The sequence below is a fragment of the Scardinius erythrophthalmus genome, assembly GCF_964197995.2.
Source record: "Scardinius erythrophthalmus genome assembly, chromosome: 11".
NCBI lineage: Eukaryota > Metazoa > Chordata > Actinopteri > Cypriniformes > Leuciscidae > Scardinius > Scardinius erythrophthalmus.
The window spans coordinates 374,296-390,180 of NC_138231.1; the positions used below are offsets into that span (position 1 = coordinate 374,296).

Sequence of the window (15,885 nt, forward strand, 5' to 3'; positions counted from 1 at the left end):
TGGCTATTAAAGTTACACAAACTCAACTTAAACTCTTTAAGAACACACACGATGAGCTGTCAGACGCCACGTGAAGAAACTGTCCCAGAATCCCTCACTGTGGTTCACAGGAATGCGTTCGGCCAGTGCGACTCTGCTTTATATTAGAGTCGTTTATTGCTTTCTCTGGGAATCGAACCCGTGATGTTGGTGTTGCAAGCGCCGTGATCCGCTGTTGGAAACACAGGTGTGCTGGTCAGGACAGAACTCAGATTAACACGCTTTAGACACAGTTTATCGTGTGTGTGTGTGTGTGTGTGTGTGTGTGTGTGTGTGTGTGTGTGTGTGTGTGTGTGTGTGTGTGTGTGTGACTGTATGGCACACGTATGTTTGACAGGAACTCGTGATCTGTGTTCAGAATCATGTTTTAATGCCTGTGTGTTTATGCTTCACTCAGAGAGAAACATCCATCACAACATGTCGTCCTTCAACGAGTCTGTGGGTCTGGGGTACCTGAAGACCAACGCCATCGAGTTTGTGAAGTATCCTTTAACACAATGTGTGTGTGTGTGTGTGTGTGTGTGTGTGTGTGTGTGTGTGTGTGTGTGTGTGTGTGTGTGTGTGTGTGTGTGTGTGTGTGAGAGTGAGAGTGTGTGTCTTGATAACTAATATCTTCTAATAATGAGTGGATCATCCGATTTCCTGTGTGTGTGTGTGTGTGTGTGTGTGTGTGTGTGTGTGTGTGTGTGTGTGTGTGTGCGCGCATGTGTGCGTGTTTCCCCTGAGGTCCGTCCCGTCGGGCTAAACACGTTTGAACTGTTTTAAAGAAGCTCGTTCTGCCGTGATCCTCGTGTTTCCTCGGGGAAGCTTCTCCTGCTGTCCCGGTTAAAAATACCCCTGTGTGTGTGTGTGTGTGTGTGTGTGTGTGTGTGTGTGTGTGTGTGTGTGTGTGTGTGTGTGTGTGTGTGTGTGTGTGTGAGAGAGAGAGTGTGTTTTCCTGAGCGCAGACGCGCAGCTACAACAAGCGTCAGATGAGCCGCATCTATCCTAAAGGAGGACGCGTGGACTCCAGCAATTACATGCCTCAGATCTTCTGGAACGCCGGATGCCAGATGGTGTCTCTCAACTACCAGACTCCCGGTACACCACATCTTCTGATGGACATAAACTAATATTCAATATAATATCCAACTAGACTGTGTGTTTTAAAACTCAGCATCACGTCAGATTCACCCTGGGAATCACTCACATCATCACAGGTTTTGCACAGATAAACTCATGTTTTTTACAACAGTGACTGTTCATAATTCTCAGCGTTACAAAACTCGTCACAGGCGTGCGAACAGAACATCTTTAAATTATATTGGATTATAGTGCTTTAATAATGTGCATATACAGTCAAACCAAAATTTATTCAGACATCTTCAACATTTCTCACATCATCACAGTTTATTCGCTATAGTTTAGAGAATGGTAATAAAATATGAGCAGAACTCAGAGTTATGAACTCAGTTGATATTTGACTGGTTTTGTCCGTCCTTCTGTTAGACTGTCTCACACATGAATTATGTTGAATATCTGTCAGCTGGTAAATTTAACTACACAATTAGATAATACCAGTTTAGCTCAACCAATCACCAAGCAATGCTTCACTGTGTTCAGTCTGTGTGTAAAAAGAGCATTAGCAATTAAAGAAAAGACACTGCAGCAAAACATGATCAGCTCAAAGTGTCAATCATTTCTGCTCCCAAATGTTTATTAATGTCACTGGTAGTCTCTGTATGAAGAATATTAGGGTATAATATGTCACAGTTTACTTTATTTTGCTCTCCTCACTTACATTAATGAACTATAGTGTCCTGATCACACTAGTGAAAAAAATAAAAAACATATCTGGTGTCTGAATAATTTTTTATTTGACTGTACAGGCATAACACTGACTGAATGAAACCTCAAGCTTATGATTTAAAGTCATCATGAAACAGAAGTTGCTCTAGTCTTTTCTCCTCTATTGTGAGTGAAACACTTCTGGAACGAGAACACATGTGGGCGGGGCTTGATTGCATCTGTGGGGAATTGATTGGATGTTTGGATGGTTGTGGTTTGCTATTTGTGGATTCAAGACACAATAATGATAATTTATAATAAATACAGGAATAATCCATTTTGATTTCATGGTGACTTTAATTAATACAAAGATCAAAATAAAAATATCAGGTCTAAGAAACGCAGTGTTTCCCTCTGTAATGCAGCACAAACACACACACACACACACACACACACGCATGTTTGTGACGCATTTCTCCTGTGTTGCAGATCTGGGCATGCAGCTGAACCAGGGCAAGTTCGAGTACAACGGCGCATGCGGGTGAGTGTGTGTTTCCCGCTGCAGATCATCAATTAAACTGTCACATCGCATTAGCTGCAGCCGGCGGCGTTAGCAACATTAGCGCAAATGAGCGCTCGCTAATATCGGCCCTCGCGCAGAGATCCTCATGGAGAAATCCAGCCTGAGGCCGAACACTCATGTGGGATTATGAGTGTCAGCATCACAGTGCCTTAATGTCCCGTTAGTACCAGTGTGTGTGTGTGTGTGTGTGTGTGTGTGTGTGAGAGAGATTGTGTAATGGAAAGAGCTCGGATCATTAATCTTCTTTTGAGCAATTAATCAAAAAATAATTAATATCTGGCCTAGAGGCGCAGCTGAGTGAGGAGTCAGAAAGACTCAGAAGGACTCTCTCTCCTGTCAGTCACTGGCTCCACTTCTGCTTCAGTCGGACTGAGTTCATTCCCATTGATGAATCTGAATGTAGTTTTACATGAACGCTAAACATGTGATCGGGTTGATGTGTGTGTTTATATGTCACAAGCCTCAAATCAGAATAGATGTTTTGACATGTGCACACTGCACAAATATACAGAGTTTCCCGCTGTTTGTGCATTATAACTATTCTCCTACAGTTCTTTATTTGCTTTAAACAGCAGACTTAATATTGATCCATTTCTGGTCATAATTTGGAGATAATGAGCGTATGAGCCGTTGTGCCGCTGCTAATATTGATCACACAGTAAAAATGCCCAAAACCAGTCGTGTGTGGATGAGCGTCTGAAGCGGCACTGGAGGACCGTCGTCCTGCTCCACTCCACACACGCAGAAGAGGAGGAGTATAGGAGGACGAGACACTCGTTTATACCACACTTTATTCAGCAGGAGAACAGCTCGTTCAGCGCGCCACACGTCATTACGCTATTTCTACGTCATTACGCTATTTCTACATCATTACGCTATTTCTACATCATTACGCTATTTCTACGTCATTACACTATTTCTACATCATTACGCTATTTCTGCGTCATTACGCTATTTCTACATCATTACGCTATTTCTGCGTCATTACGCTATTTCTGCGTCATTACGCTATTTCTACATCATTACGCTATTTCTACATCATTACGCTATTTCTACGTCATTACGCTATTTCTACATCATTACGCTATTTCTTCCTCATTACGCTATTTCTACCTCATTACGCTATTTCTACATCATTACGCTATTTCTACATTACGCTATTTCTGCGTCATTATGCTATTTCAACGTCATTACGCTATTTCTACGTCATTACGCTATTTCTACGTCATTACGCTATTTCTACATCATTACGCTATTTCTACGTCATTACGCTATTTCTACGTCATTACGCTATTTCTACGTCATTACGCTATTTCTGCGTCATTACGCTATTTCTACATCATTACGCTATTTCTACGTCATTACGCTATTTCTACGTCATTACGCTATTTCTGCGTCACTACGCTATTTCAACGTCATTACTCTATTTCTACGTCATTACGCTATTTCTACGTCATTATGCTATTTCAACGTCATTACGCTATTTCTACGTCATTACGCTATTTCTACGTCATTACGCTATTTCTACGTCATTACGCTATTTCAACGTCATTACGTTATTTCAGCGTCATTACGTCATTATGCTATTTCTACATCATTACGCTATTTCAACTTCATTACGATATTTCTTCTTCATTTCACTATTTCACCGTCATTACGCCATTTCAACGTCATTACGCTATTTCAACGTCATTACGCCATTTCAATGTCATTACGCCATTTCAACGTCATTACGCTATTTCTACATCACTACGCTATTTCAACGTCATTACGCTACGTCATTACGCTATTTCTACGTCATTACGCTATTTCAACGTCATTGCGCTATTTCTACGTCATTACGCTATTTCTACGTCATTAGCTATTTCTACATCATTACGCTATTTCTACGTCATTACGCTATTTCTACGTCATTACGCTATTTCTACGTCATTACGCTATTTCTACGTCATTAGCTATTTCTACATCATTACGCTATTTCTATGTCATTATGCTATTTCTACTTCATTAGCTATTTCTACATCATTACGCTATTTCTACGTCATTACGCTATTTCTACGTCATTACGCTATTTCTGCGTCACTACACTATTTCAACGTCATTACGTTATTTTAGCATCATTACGTCATTTCAACGTCATTATGCTATTTCTACATCATTACGCTATTTCAACTTCATTACGATATTTCTACTTCATTACACTATTTCACCGTCATTACGCCATTTCAACGTCATTACGCTATTTCAACGTCATTACGCCATTTCAATGTCATTACGCCATTTCAACGTCATTACGCTATTTCTACATCACTACGCTATTTCAACGTCATTACGCTATTTCTACGTCATTACGCTATTTCTACGTCATTACGCTATTTCAACGTCATTACGCTATTCCAACGTCATTACACCATTTCAATGTCATTACACTACTTCTACATCATTACAATATTTCAACTTCATTACGCTATTTCTACATCATTACAATATTTCAACATCATTACACCATTTCAACGTCATTACGCTATTTCAACATCATTACAATATTTCAACTTCATTACGCTATTTCTACATCATTACAATATTTCAACTTCATTACGCCATTTCAACGTCATTACGCTATTTCAACATCACTACGCTATTTCTACATCACTACGCTATTTCAACTTTATTACGATATTTCAACTTCATTAGCTATTTCTACATCATTGTGCTATTTCAACGTCATTACGCTATTTCAACTTCATTACGCTATTTCAACGTCATTACACTATTTCAACGTCATTACACCATTTCAACGTCATTACGCTATTTCTACATCACGCTATTTCAACTTCATTACGCTATTTCAACATCATTACGCTATTTCTACATCACTACGCTATTTCTACTTCATTACGCTATTTCTACGTCATTACCCTATTTCAACATCATTACGCTATTTCAGCGTCATTACGTCATTTCAACGTCATTATGCTATTTCTACATCATTACGCTATTTCAACTTCATTACGATATTTCTACTTCATTACACTATTTCACCGTCATTGCGCCATTTCAACGTCATTACGCTATTTCAACGTCATTATGCCATTTCAATGTCATTACTCCATTTCAACGTCATTACGCTATTTCTACATCACTACGCTATTTCAACGTCATTACGCTACATCATTACGCTATTTCTACGTCATTACGCTATTTCAACGCCATTACGCTATTTCTACGTCATTACGCTATTTCTACGTCATTATGCTATTTCTGCGCCACTACGCTATTTCTACGTCATTACACTATTTCTACGTCATTATGCTATTTCTGCGTCACTACGCTATTTCAACGTCATTACGTTATTTCAACGTCATTACGCTACGTCATTACGCTATTTCTACGTCATTACGCTATTTCAGTGTCATTACGCTATTTCTACATCATTACGCTATTTCTACGTCATTATGCTATTTCTGCGTCATTGCACTTTCAACGTCATTACGCTATTTCTACATCATTACGCTATTTCTTCGTTCATTACACTATTTCAACGTCATTACGCTATTTCTACATCATTACGCTATTTCTACATCATTGCGCTATTTCAACGTCATCGCACATGCGCGGTCCTTTCAGTTTCGGTTTTCAATCCAATCAAGTGTTTACATGTTCTCTCGATCGGATTAGAAAAGGAATAAACCACCCCTTTCAATCCGGTCGAAATTTCGTTCGGATCGAGCTCAGTCGGATCGTTTAAGGCGTTTTACATGAAGGCTTTTCAGTGTGATTGAGCCGTCAGTCCCATTACTAACGAATTAGGAATGACGTTGCATGTAAACGTAGGCAGTGAGGAAGATCATCATTGTTTGCACTGTAGATAAGATCAAATCAGCTCATATATAAACGTAGCCACTGATGCGACTCTCTCTCTCTCTCTCTCTCTCTCTCTCTCTCTCTCTCTCTCTCTCTCCTCTCCAGGTACCTGTTGAAGCCAGACTTCATGCGCCGCGGCGACCGCATGTTCGACCCGTTCTCTGAGACACCAGTGGATGGAGTGATAGCAGCTACCTGCAGCGTACAGGTGACTCACACACTCATACATACACATACTCACACACTAACACACGCTCATTCACACTCACACATACTCACATACTCACACACACTCATACATACTCACACACACTAACACACTCACACACACTAACACACGCACACACACACACACTCACACATACACATACTCACACACACTCACACACACTTACACATACTCACACACACTTGTACATACTCACACACACACACACACACACACACACACACTCACACACACACTCTAAATACTCACACACACTAATACACATACACATACTCACATACTCAAACTCACACACACACTCACACACACACACACACGCTCTTGCATACTCAGTCACACACTTACACATACTCACACACTTACACTCACATACACTCACACACACTCACATACTCACACACACTAACACACACTCAAACACTCTCACACATACTCACACACCTACTCACATACACACACTCACACACACACACACACACTTACACGCAATAACACATATTTACACACTCACTCACACACACTCACACATACTCACACACATACTCACACACAAACACGGACATACATTCACACACACGCTCACATACACAAACGGACACACACGGACATGCAAACACACACACTAACACACACACACTCAAGCTCATTTACACATAGATTTCTTAAAGGTACAGTAGTAACAGTGTGTGTATTTGTGTCTGAGAGTAGGTAGAGATCATGGCTCTGAATCATTTCATTTGACTATTTAATTATGAGTCATTCCAACTCTCACTGTATCGTGTCTTTCAGATCTGAACTCCAGTGTCACTGACTTGTTCATATCCGTGTCGTTCCTCAGGTGTTCTCGGGTCAGTTCTTATCGGATAAGAAGATCGGCACATATGTGGAGGTGGACATGTACGGCCTTCCCACCGACACCATCCGGAAAGAGTTCCGCACACGTATGGTGATGAACAACGGCCTGAACCCGTACTACAACGAGGAGCCGTTTGTCTTCAGAAAGGTCCCGCATCCTTCTCATGATTCTAGTTCAGAAGATTCTCAATATCAGTTTGGTTTTAGTTCATTCTTAGTTTTTATTTCATTTGTTCGTTTGGACAATGACTCTTTTTAGTTAATGGGGTTGATTCTTTTTGACAGTGATTCATTGAATCAACACAACTGTGCAAAACAGCACATGATTCAGTTCAATATAATGCTAGAAAATGATTCATCAGTTTCTGCAAGGTGCCAGAAAAACATGAACTTGGGCAACATTAATCTAAAATTGAAATTATTTTTGTCTGTTTGTGAGACTTTGGCCAGTAGGTGGCGCTGTCAAGCTGATCATGTGTATGGAGACATTGATATACAGGAAGTGTCATGTGAATATATAAGCTTACTTCCTGTGCAGTGTCCTGCCATCAGATTCATTGATGCATGTGATCGTTCGATGGTTTGATGAGAGTTTGAGCAGAATGTTCTCCAGATCATCTGAGAAGCGTTTGCTGGAGACACAGTTTTTGTTTTTGTTGATAAAAGGCAGTTTGAGTAAAATTAAAATGACCTATGAACCCGCCACTCACACACACACACACACACTCTCTCTCTCTTTCTCTCTCTCTCTCTTTCTCTCTCTTTCTCTCTGTCTCTCTCTCTCTCTCTCTCTCTCTCTCTCTCTCTCACACACACACACACACACACACACACAGGTAATGAGCAGTCGTTGTGCTGATGCTGCAGGATGTTGTTGGAGTCTCTCGGCCGTGACACTGACACCACAGACACAGACCATAAATCAGCACTGCCGCAGTGCCACACACACTCACACACACACTCACTCTCACACACACACTCTCACACACACACTCACACACGCTCTCGCACACACACTCACACACACTCTCACATGGATGAAGATGAAGATGGAGGAGAGTTCCAAAAGGTTTCTATAAACAAAATTGTTCTTTAATGAAAACACTCAGGTAATCCACAACGACGAAGAGAAAGTAACAGCGTGTGTAACATGCAAACAGAGTGAAGGTGAGGAACTTAAATACACAGTGATAGTGAGGAGATGACGAACAGATGTGATGATCAGAGGAGTGTCCATGACAACTGAAGAGGGGCGGGAAAAATCAAACAAAGGAACACATGATGTGATGAATGAAAACAGACTGAAAGTCCATGAAAGTGAAACTAAAGATGAATAAGTCCAGATAACTGACAGAACGCAGAGGTGAGGAAGGGATGGAAGAGGCGGAGGTGAAGACACAGGGAAGACAGGAGATGATGAGGGGATGGTGCAATACAGACGATGAGACCCTGGCAATGATGAAGGGCGTCCGACAGAACAGACCCAGAGTTTAGAGACGACAGGGAGGGAGGAGTCAAGGAAGGGAGGAGTCGAGTTGAGGGAGGAGTCAAGAGAGGGAGGAGTCAAGGGGGAGGAGTTGAAGCAGGGAGGAGTCGAGTTGAGGGATGAGTTGAGGGAGGGAGGAGTCAGGGGAGGAGTCAAGGGGGAGGAGTCGGGGGAGGGAGGAGTCGAGTTGAGGGAGGGAGCAGTCGAGGAAGGGAGGAGTTGAGGGAGGAGTCAAGGACGGAGGAGTTGAGGGAGGGAGGGAGCAGTCGAGGGGGAGGAGTCGAGGGTGGGAGGGAGGGAGTAGTTGAGGAAGGGAAGAGTCGAGGGTGGGAGGGAGGGAGTAGTTGAGGAAGGGAGGGGTGAAGGGGGAGGAGTCAAGGAAGGGAGGAGTCAAGGGGGAGGAGTTGAGTGAGGGAGGAGTCGAGTTGAGGGAGGCGGCAGGGGGGAGGAGTTGAGAGAGGAGGCAGGGGGGGAGGAGTTGAGTGAGGGAGGAGAGGAGTCGAGGGGGAGGAGCCGAGGGTGGGATGGAGGGAGGAGTCGAGGGAGGGAGGAGTCGAGGGAGGGAGGGAGGAGTCGAGGGAGGGAGGGAGGAGTCGAGGGAGGGAGGAGTCAAGTTCAGTGAGGGAGGAGTCAAGGAATGGAGGAGTCAAGGGGGAAGAGTTGAGGGAGGGAGGAGTCGAGTTGAGGGAGGAGTCGAGGTGGCGTAGGGGACGACCGATGGAGAAGAGCGACATCACTGGCACAGGAGTCCTGGGCGATGCGTAGGCGACGATCGTCTGACACGTGTCCTAACCAGACGCGATGCGATAAGATTCCAGCGACAAACAATTTGTCTGTCCACACCAGACGTGACAATGGGACTCAATAAAAATTACAGCCAATCAGAAGACGTGGGCGGGCTCTCTTGGCAAGCTCGCAACAAAATGGATAAGTACATAATCAAATTCATGAATATTCCACCATTTTAACATTATTAAAAAATTCATACTGAGTAACTGAAACAAACGTCATAAAATACACTTGTCTGTTAACAATGAGTTGACAGTTTGAATGTTCTTGTTCACTTTTATTTATTTTGAAGATCTGAGGTGAGTTGTTGCTTTCAGTACGGCTATAAAAGACACACAAAGTGATATTCATTGCTTTTAATATTACATAAAGCACATAAACATTACCTCAGATTATCATACTTTCTGTTGTTGTTCTAGGAGCGACATCGCAGAGATAGAAACCGTTTCTAAAATAGAATCATTGCGTGTCGCCATCGCGGCCGGTTAGGACAAAAACTCGGATTAACATGGAAAAGATACCTTTTATCGTGTGTCGCGTCGCGTCTGGTTAGGAGCCAGACTGCCGAGGACTGAGGTAATAGCGGTTTGATGGAGGACTGAGGCGTAGCCGAAGAGAAGGAGGAGCGAGCTGGATCCGTAAGGGTGTAGGAACAGTGTGTAGTGGAAGATCTGCATGTCCGTGTTAGAGGTGGAGTGACGACTGACCAAGGGGGAGCCGGTTGGACGAGGGAACTCGGTGGAGTCGACAGGGCGAGGGAGTGTGGTGGATCCGAGGGTGGGAGGAGCCAAGGGGGAGCCGGTGGGACGAGGGAACCCGGTGGAGTCGACAGGGCGAGGGTGGGAGGAGCCAAGGGGGAGCCGGTGGGACGATGGAACCCGGTGGAGTCGACAGGGCGAGGGTGGGAGGAGCCAAGGGGGAGCTGGTGGGACGATGGAACCCGGTGGAGTCGACAGGGCGAGGGAGTGTGGTGGAGCCGAGGGTGGGAGGAGCCAAGGGGGAGCCGGTGGGATGAGGGAACTCTAACACTAACACTCACACTCACACACACTCTCATACACACAATCACTCACTCACACACACACTCACTCTTACACACACACTCTCACACACACTCTCATACACACACACACTCACACACACACTCACTCTCACATTCACTCTCACACACACACACTCACTCTCATACACACACTCACTCACTCTCACACACACACACACACACACACACACACTCACTCTCATACACACACTCACTCACTCTCACACACGCACGCGCACTGACACATCCAGTGGGAGTTTCCCTAAGGTCCTGTATAGTGCTGTGGGGGTAGGGGGGGTAAGAACAGCAACGCAGATATGAGTGTCGTGTCGTATCCCATCATGCCTCTGTGATTGACCTGCTGCTTCATTAATTCCTGATGAATGTGTGCTCAGATCGCCTGTTGAGCGTCTGAACTCTCTCTCACCTGTGATCAGAACATCTGAACTCTCTGTGATCAGGTGATCCTGCCGGATTTGGCGGTTCTGCGGATCGCCGTGTATGACGATAACAACAAGCTGATTGGCCAGCGGATCCTGCCCCTGGACGGGCTCCAGGCGGGGTACAGGCACATCTCACTGCGCAACGAGGGCAACAAGCCTCTGTCGCTGCCCACCGTCTTCTGCAACATCGTCCTCAAGACATACGTGCCCGACGGCTTCGGCGGTGAGTTCATGCAGGTCACGCTCTGAAACCCACAGGAAGTGACATCACAAGGGGCCGAAGCTCGCCACCGCTCCTCCAGAGACTCAGTCATTTGTGTTGTTTAAATGATGTGGAAACACTTTACAATACGGTTCCATATGTTTACATTAGTATTGTTTACATTTTTTACATTACACTTACAATAAAAAATACTTCAAAAGCATTATTTATCTTATTTAATCTTGATTTTTACATTTATGTCCCCTTGTAGTCAATAATTGTATCCATTAATACTCATTTTTGATCGCCTGCACATTTAAACCTTTTCCTTGAATTTTCCTTGAAAAAAAATCTTCGTGCCTTAAAATATCTTGAATGTAACCCGACACCCTTGCCTCATTTAGTATGCGCGGAATAGAATTCAATTCTATGAATATGCAAATGAGCCCCACCTCCACACACTCACTCAGCTCAGCTCAGTGATCCACTGGTTGACGATCACACGTTGATCTGATTGGTTACAAGGTAGTTTGTGACGTCAGAAACACCAGCGATTTCAAAGCGTGTTTTTGAGACTGTCTTTGGTTCACTGCAGTTTTAAGAGGAAATACTCAGCAATGGTGTCAACTTATGAATTTACACATGGTTTGTCTTAAAGCATATTAAAAACACCACATAGACGTATAAACAACATTAAACGCTGGATTTTCACCACAGGGGGACTTTAATAAAAATTCATGTTAAGATTTTTTAATGCACCTGAGCTATCAAACTATGAAACGCAGAGGATGTACATTTTATGGTCCTACACCTTCCTCAGACAATATATAATTATAATAATACATTTAGACAGCTTAACATTGTGATTTCTATAAGAATATGAGGAGACTTTCAACCAGCAAAATTATTATTATTTTTGTAGAGAATCACCTTTAAATACAGTTAATGCGTTAATTACCTAATGAGATCTTATTGTGAAGTTTTACCATATATCATTTTTAAATGATTCATACATCATTCTGAAGAGGTTTTTGCCTCTCTAAGGCTGACTAGATGATGTTGTTTGCATTTTTTTGTAATTAGATGGAAATATGAGCTGGTTATTGATCATGTACAGTATCACTGTAATCATATTGTGTTGATTGTGTTTGATGACTGTAATCTTCCGTCTCTGATTGTTTTCCAGCCATCGTTGATGCTCTTTCTGACCCGAAGAAGTTCCTCACCATTGCAGAGAAACGAGCCGATCAGATGCGAGCTCTCGGTATCGAGACGGTGCGTTCAGAGTCAGGTCGCTCAACTCGAGTGTGTGCGTGAGTGTGAGTGTGAGAGTGAGTGAGAGAGTGATTGAGTGATTGAGTGATTGTGAGAGTGTGTGTGAGAGAGAGAGTGAGTGTGTGTGTGAGAGAGAGAGAGAGTGAGAGAGAGAGTGAGTGAGAGAGTCATTGTGAGAGTGAGTGTGTGTGTGAGAGAGAGTGAGTGAGAGAGAGAGTGAGTGAGTGAGAGAGCAAGTGAGAGAGAGAGCGAGTGTGAGAGCGAGTGAGTGTGTGTGTCCTGACGAGTGTTGTTGTCGCGCTGCAGAGTGATATCGCAGACGTGCCTAACGAAAGCTCTAAGAGTGATAAGAAGGGGAAAGTGAATCAGGTGAAGACCAACGTGACACCACAGAGCAGCTCAGAGGTGAACGCCACACAGAACAACATCACTGAGAACAGACGTGGTGAGACACTCACACACACACACACACACACACACACACACACACAGCTCAGAGGTGAACGCCACACAGAACATCATCACTGAGAACAGACGCGGTGAGACACACACACATACACACACACACACACACACACACACACTCTCACACACACACAGCTCAGAGGTGAACGCCACAAAGAACAACATCACTGAGAACAGACACGGTGAGACACACACACATACACTCTCACACTGTCACTCTCACACACACAGACACACACTCATCCAGTCAAATCCTGATAGACAAAAGATTATTTCCCACTGAATCACTCAAAAACACATCACATCACGTTTCATGTTTAAACCAAAACATTTTAATTGTTTGTTAAAAAATCAATATGATAAAACCTTAAAACAACACAAACCCAAAGACTGAGTGTATGTGTAGAGTTGTGTTTGTGAAGGTCTGACTGCTTTACCTCTGTTTCTTCTGTTTGCAGATAATCAGGTGAACATTGAAGATCTGAAGCAGATGAAGGTAAAGTGCTCGTTTGCACAGGATTGTGGGTAATTCTGATGAAGCTCTGCATCGTAGGAAACCTTCCCAGATAACAAAAACATGTTCTGAGAAAGTTTTGCTAACATTTCCATTAAGGTCAAATTTTCATTTTTGAATGTTCTCTGAACGTTCAAAAAAAGTCCTGTTTTTATTTATTTATTTTAATTTTTTTCTCGGTTATGTGATCATTAAGGAAACATTCCATTGTATCATTCTTCAAACATTATGGTAACGTTACTTTTAAATGTTCTGAAAAAAATAGCAACATTTAAAAAACGTTCCATGAAAAATTCACTTATTCGTTTCCCAGTTTCCTCTTTTCTCTGCCGGAATGCTGCCGTTTCTCAATGTATTTTTTAGATGTTTTCTAGTCGTTTCTGTCGTTTCAATGCCATGAATCTCTTTCTAGACCTTCATTAAACTGATGAAGAAGCAGCAGAAGGAGCTGAACACGCTAAAGAAACGACACACTAAGGTCCGTGTTCCAGACGTCATTACATCACTTCCTCTCTGAGAGAACGGTTCTGATAAACTCCTCCTCTCTCTGATAAGCACTCCTCTCTCTGATAAGCTCCTCCTCCTCCTCCTCTCTCTGATAAACTCCTCCTCCTCCTCTCTCTGATAAGCTCCTCCTCCTCCTCCTCTCTCTGATAAGCTCCTCCTCCTCTCTCTGATAAGCTCCTCCTCCTCCTCCTCTCTCTGATAAACTCCTCCTCCTCTCTCTGATAAACTCCTCCTCCTCCTCTCTCTGATAAACTCCTCCTCCTCCTCTCTGATAAACTCCTCCTCCTCCTCCTCTCTCTAATAAGCTCCTCCTCCTCCTCCTCTCGCTGATAAACTCCTCCTCCTCCTCCTCCTCCTCTCTCTGATAAACTCCTCCTCCTCTCTCTGATAAGCTCCTCCTCCTCCTCTCTGATAAACTCCTCCTCTCTCTGATAAGCTCCTCCTCCTCCTCTCTGATAAACTCCTCCTCCTTCTCTCTCTGATAAGCTCCTCCTCCTCCTCTCTGATAAACTCCTCCTCCTCTCTCTGATAAGCTCTTCTTCCTCTCTCTGATAAGCTCCTCCTCCTCCTCCTCCCTCTGATAAGCTCCTCCTCCTCTCTCTGATAAGCTCCTCCTCCTCTCTCTGATAAGCTCCTCCTCCTCTCTCTGATAAACTCCTCCTCCTCTCTCTGATAAAAGGCTTGTTCGACTTCATGCAGCTCTGCGCAGACCGATCAGCGGCTGACTTGAAGCAGTGCATGCCGGTTAGAAATTTTGTCCTACTTGATACAGCGCCGACACCACGTGACTGTGACGTATGCCATCAAAGCACCGCGAGAGCGATTCGAGAGTAGCCGGAGAACTCAGCCAGCGCAGCTTCTCAAGAGCAGCTGCACGAGCTCTGATGACAACACAGCTGTTCCACGATTGGCCGGATTCACCGCATGACAACGATCACGTGTGTTTCGTGTTTATTACAACCGAACACCTTTAGTTCCACTAAAGCTCACAAATCAGTTTTTTATAACAGTAAACACTCTTTTCATGTCGTTGCGATGTTATATTGTGTCATGTTTATCAAATTAAAACTGCTTAAAAAACGTAGACTCCACTTCATTGATAGTAGCTTATGTTGAACTTTATTCTTGTTCAAACAGACGCTGTATGAAGCAGTATATAAAGTATTGAATGAAAATGTCTCTGAAACATCTGTGTATTATTTGGCAAATATTGCATTTATTTCACTTCAGCTGTGGTAAAGTATGCAAACACCACGAGCGGTCACCACGGGAACCAGAAAGTGTCCGACTTCACGTCTCCGTTTGCAGCTCCTCCCCGCCGGCACGCGGCTACTCTCGCCGATCGGTTACATCCAGCCGCAGCCGATGTCGAACACACCTAAACTCTTTCTCCTCCTCTCTCTGATAAGCTCCTCCTCCTCTCTCTGATAAACTCCTCCTCCTCCTCCTCCTCCTCTCTCTGATAAGCTCCTCCTCCTCTGATAAACTCCTCCTCCTCTCTCTGATAAGCTCCTCCTCCTCTCTCTGATAAGCTCCTCCTCCTCTCTCTGAAAAACTCCTCCTCCTCCTCTCTCTGATAAGCTCCTCCTCCTCCTCTCTCTGATAAGCTCCTCCTCTCTCTGAAAAACTCCTCCTCCTCCTCTCTCTGATAAACTCCTCCTCCTCTCTCTGATAAGCTCCTCCTCCTATCTGTGAAAAACTCCTCCTCCTCCTCTCTCTGATAAACTCCTCCTCCTCCTCCTCCTCCTCTCTCTGATAAGCTCCTCTTCCTCTGATAAACTCCTCCTCCTCTCTCTGATAAACTCCTCCTCCTCTCTCTGATAAG

At 43.7% G+C, this 15,885-nt stretch overlaps 1 protein-coding gene across 3 annotated transcripts in view; it reads left to right on the plus strand.

The window, feature by feature from the left end:
* The window catches only part of plcb4b (phospholipase C, beta 4b), a 111,379-nt gene that overhangs the window by 75,130 nt on the left and 20,364 nt on the right, over positions 1-15,885 (plus strand). For all 3 annotated transcript variants that reach the window (XM_081379441.1, XM_081379443.1, XM_081379442.1), the window contains exons 23-32: positions 437-521; positions 995-1,119; positions 2,296-2,347; positions 6,359-6,461; positions 7,321-7,485; positions 11,116-11,320; positions 12,486-12,574; positions 12,881-13,019; positions 13,498-13,535; positions 13,966-14,031. In XM_081379441.1, the coding sequence (XP_081235567.1) occupies positions 437-521; positions 995-1,119; positions 2,296-2,347; positions 6,359-6,461; positions 7,321-7,485; positions 11,116-11,320; positions 12,486-12,574; positions 12,881-13,019; positions 13,498-13,535; positions 13,966-14,031 (1,067 nt within the window). The remainder of the gene's footprint in view (positions 1-436; positions 522-994; positions 1,120-2,295; positions 2,348-6,358; positions 6,462-7,320; positions 7,486-11,115; positions 11,321-12,485; positions 12,575-12,880; positions 13,020-13,497; positions 13,536-13,965; positions 14,032-15,885) is intronic.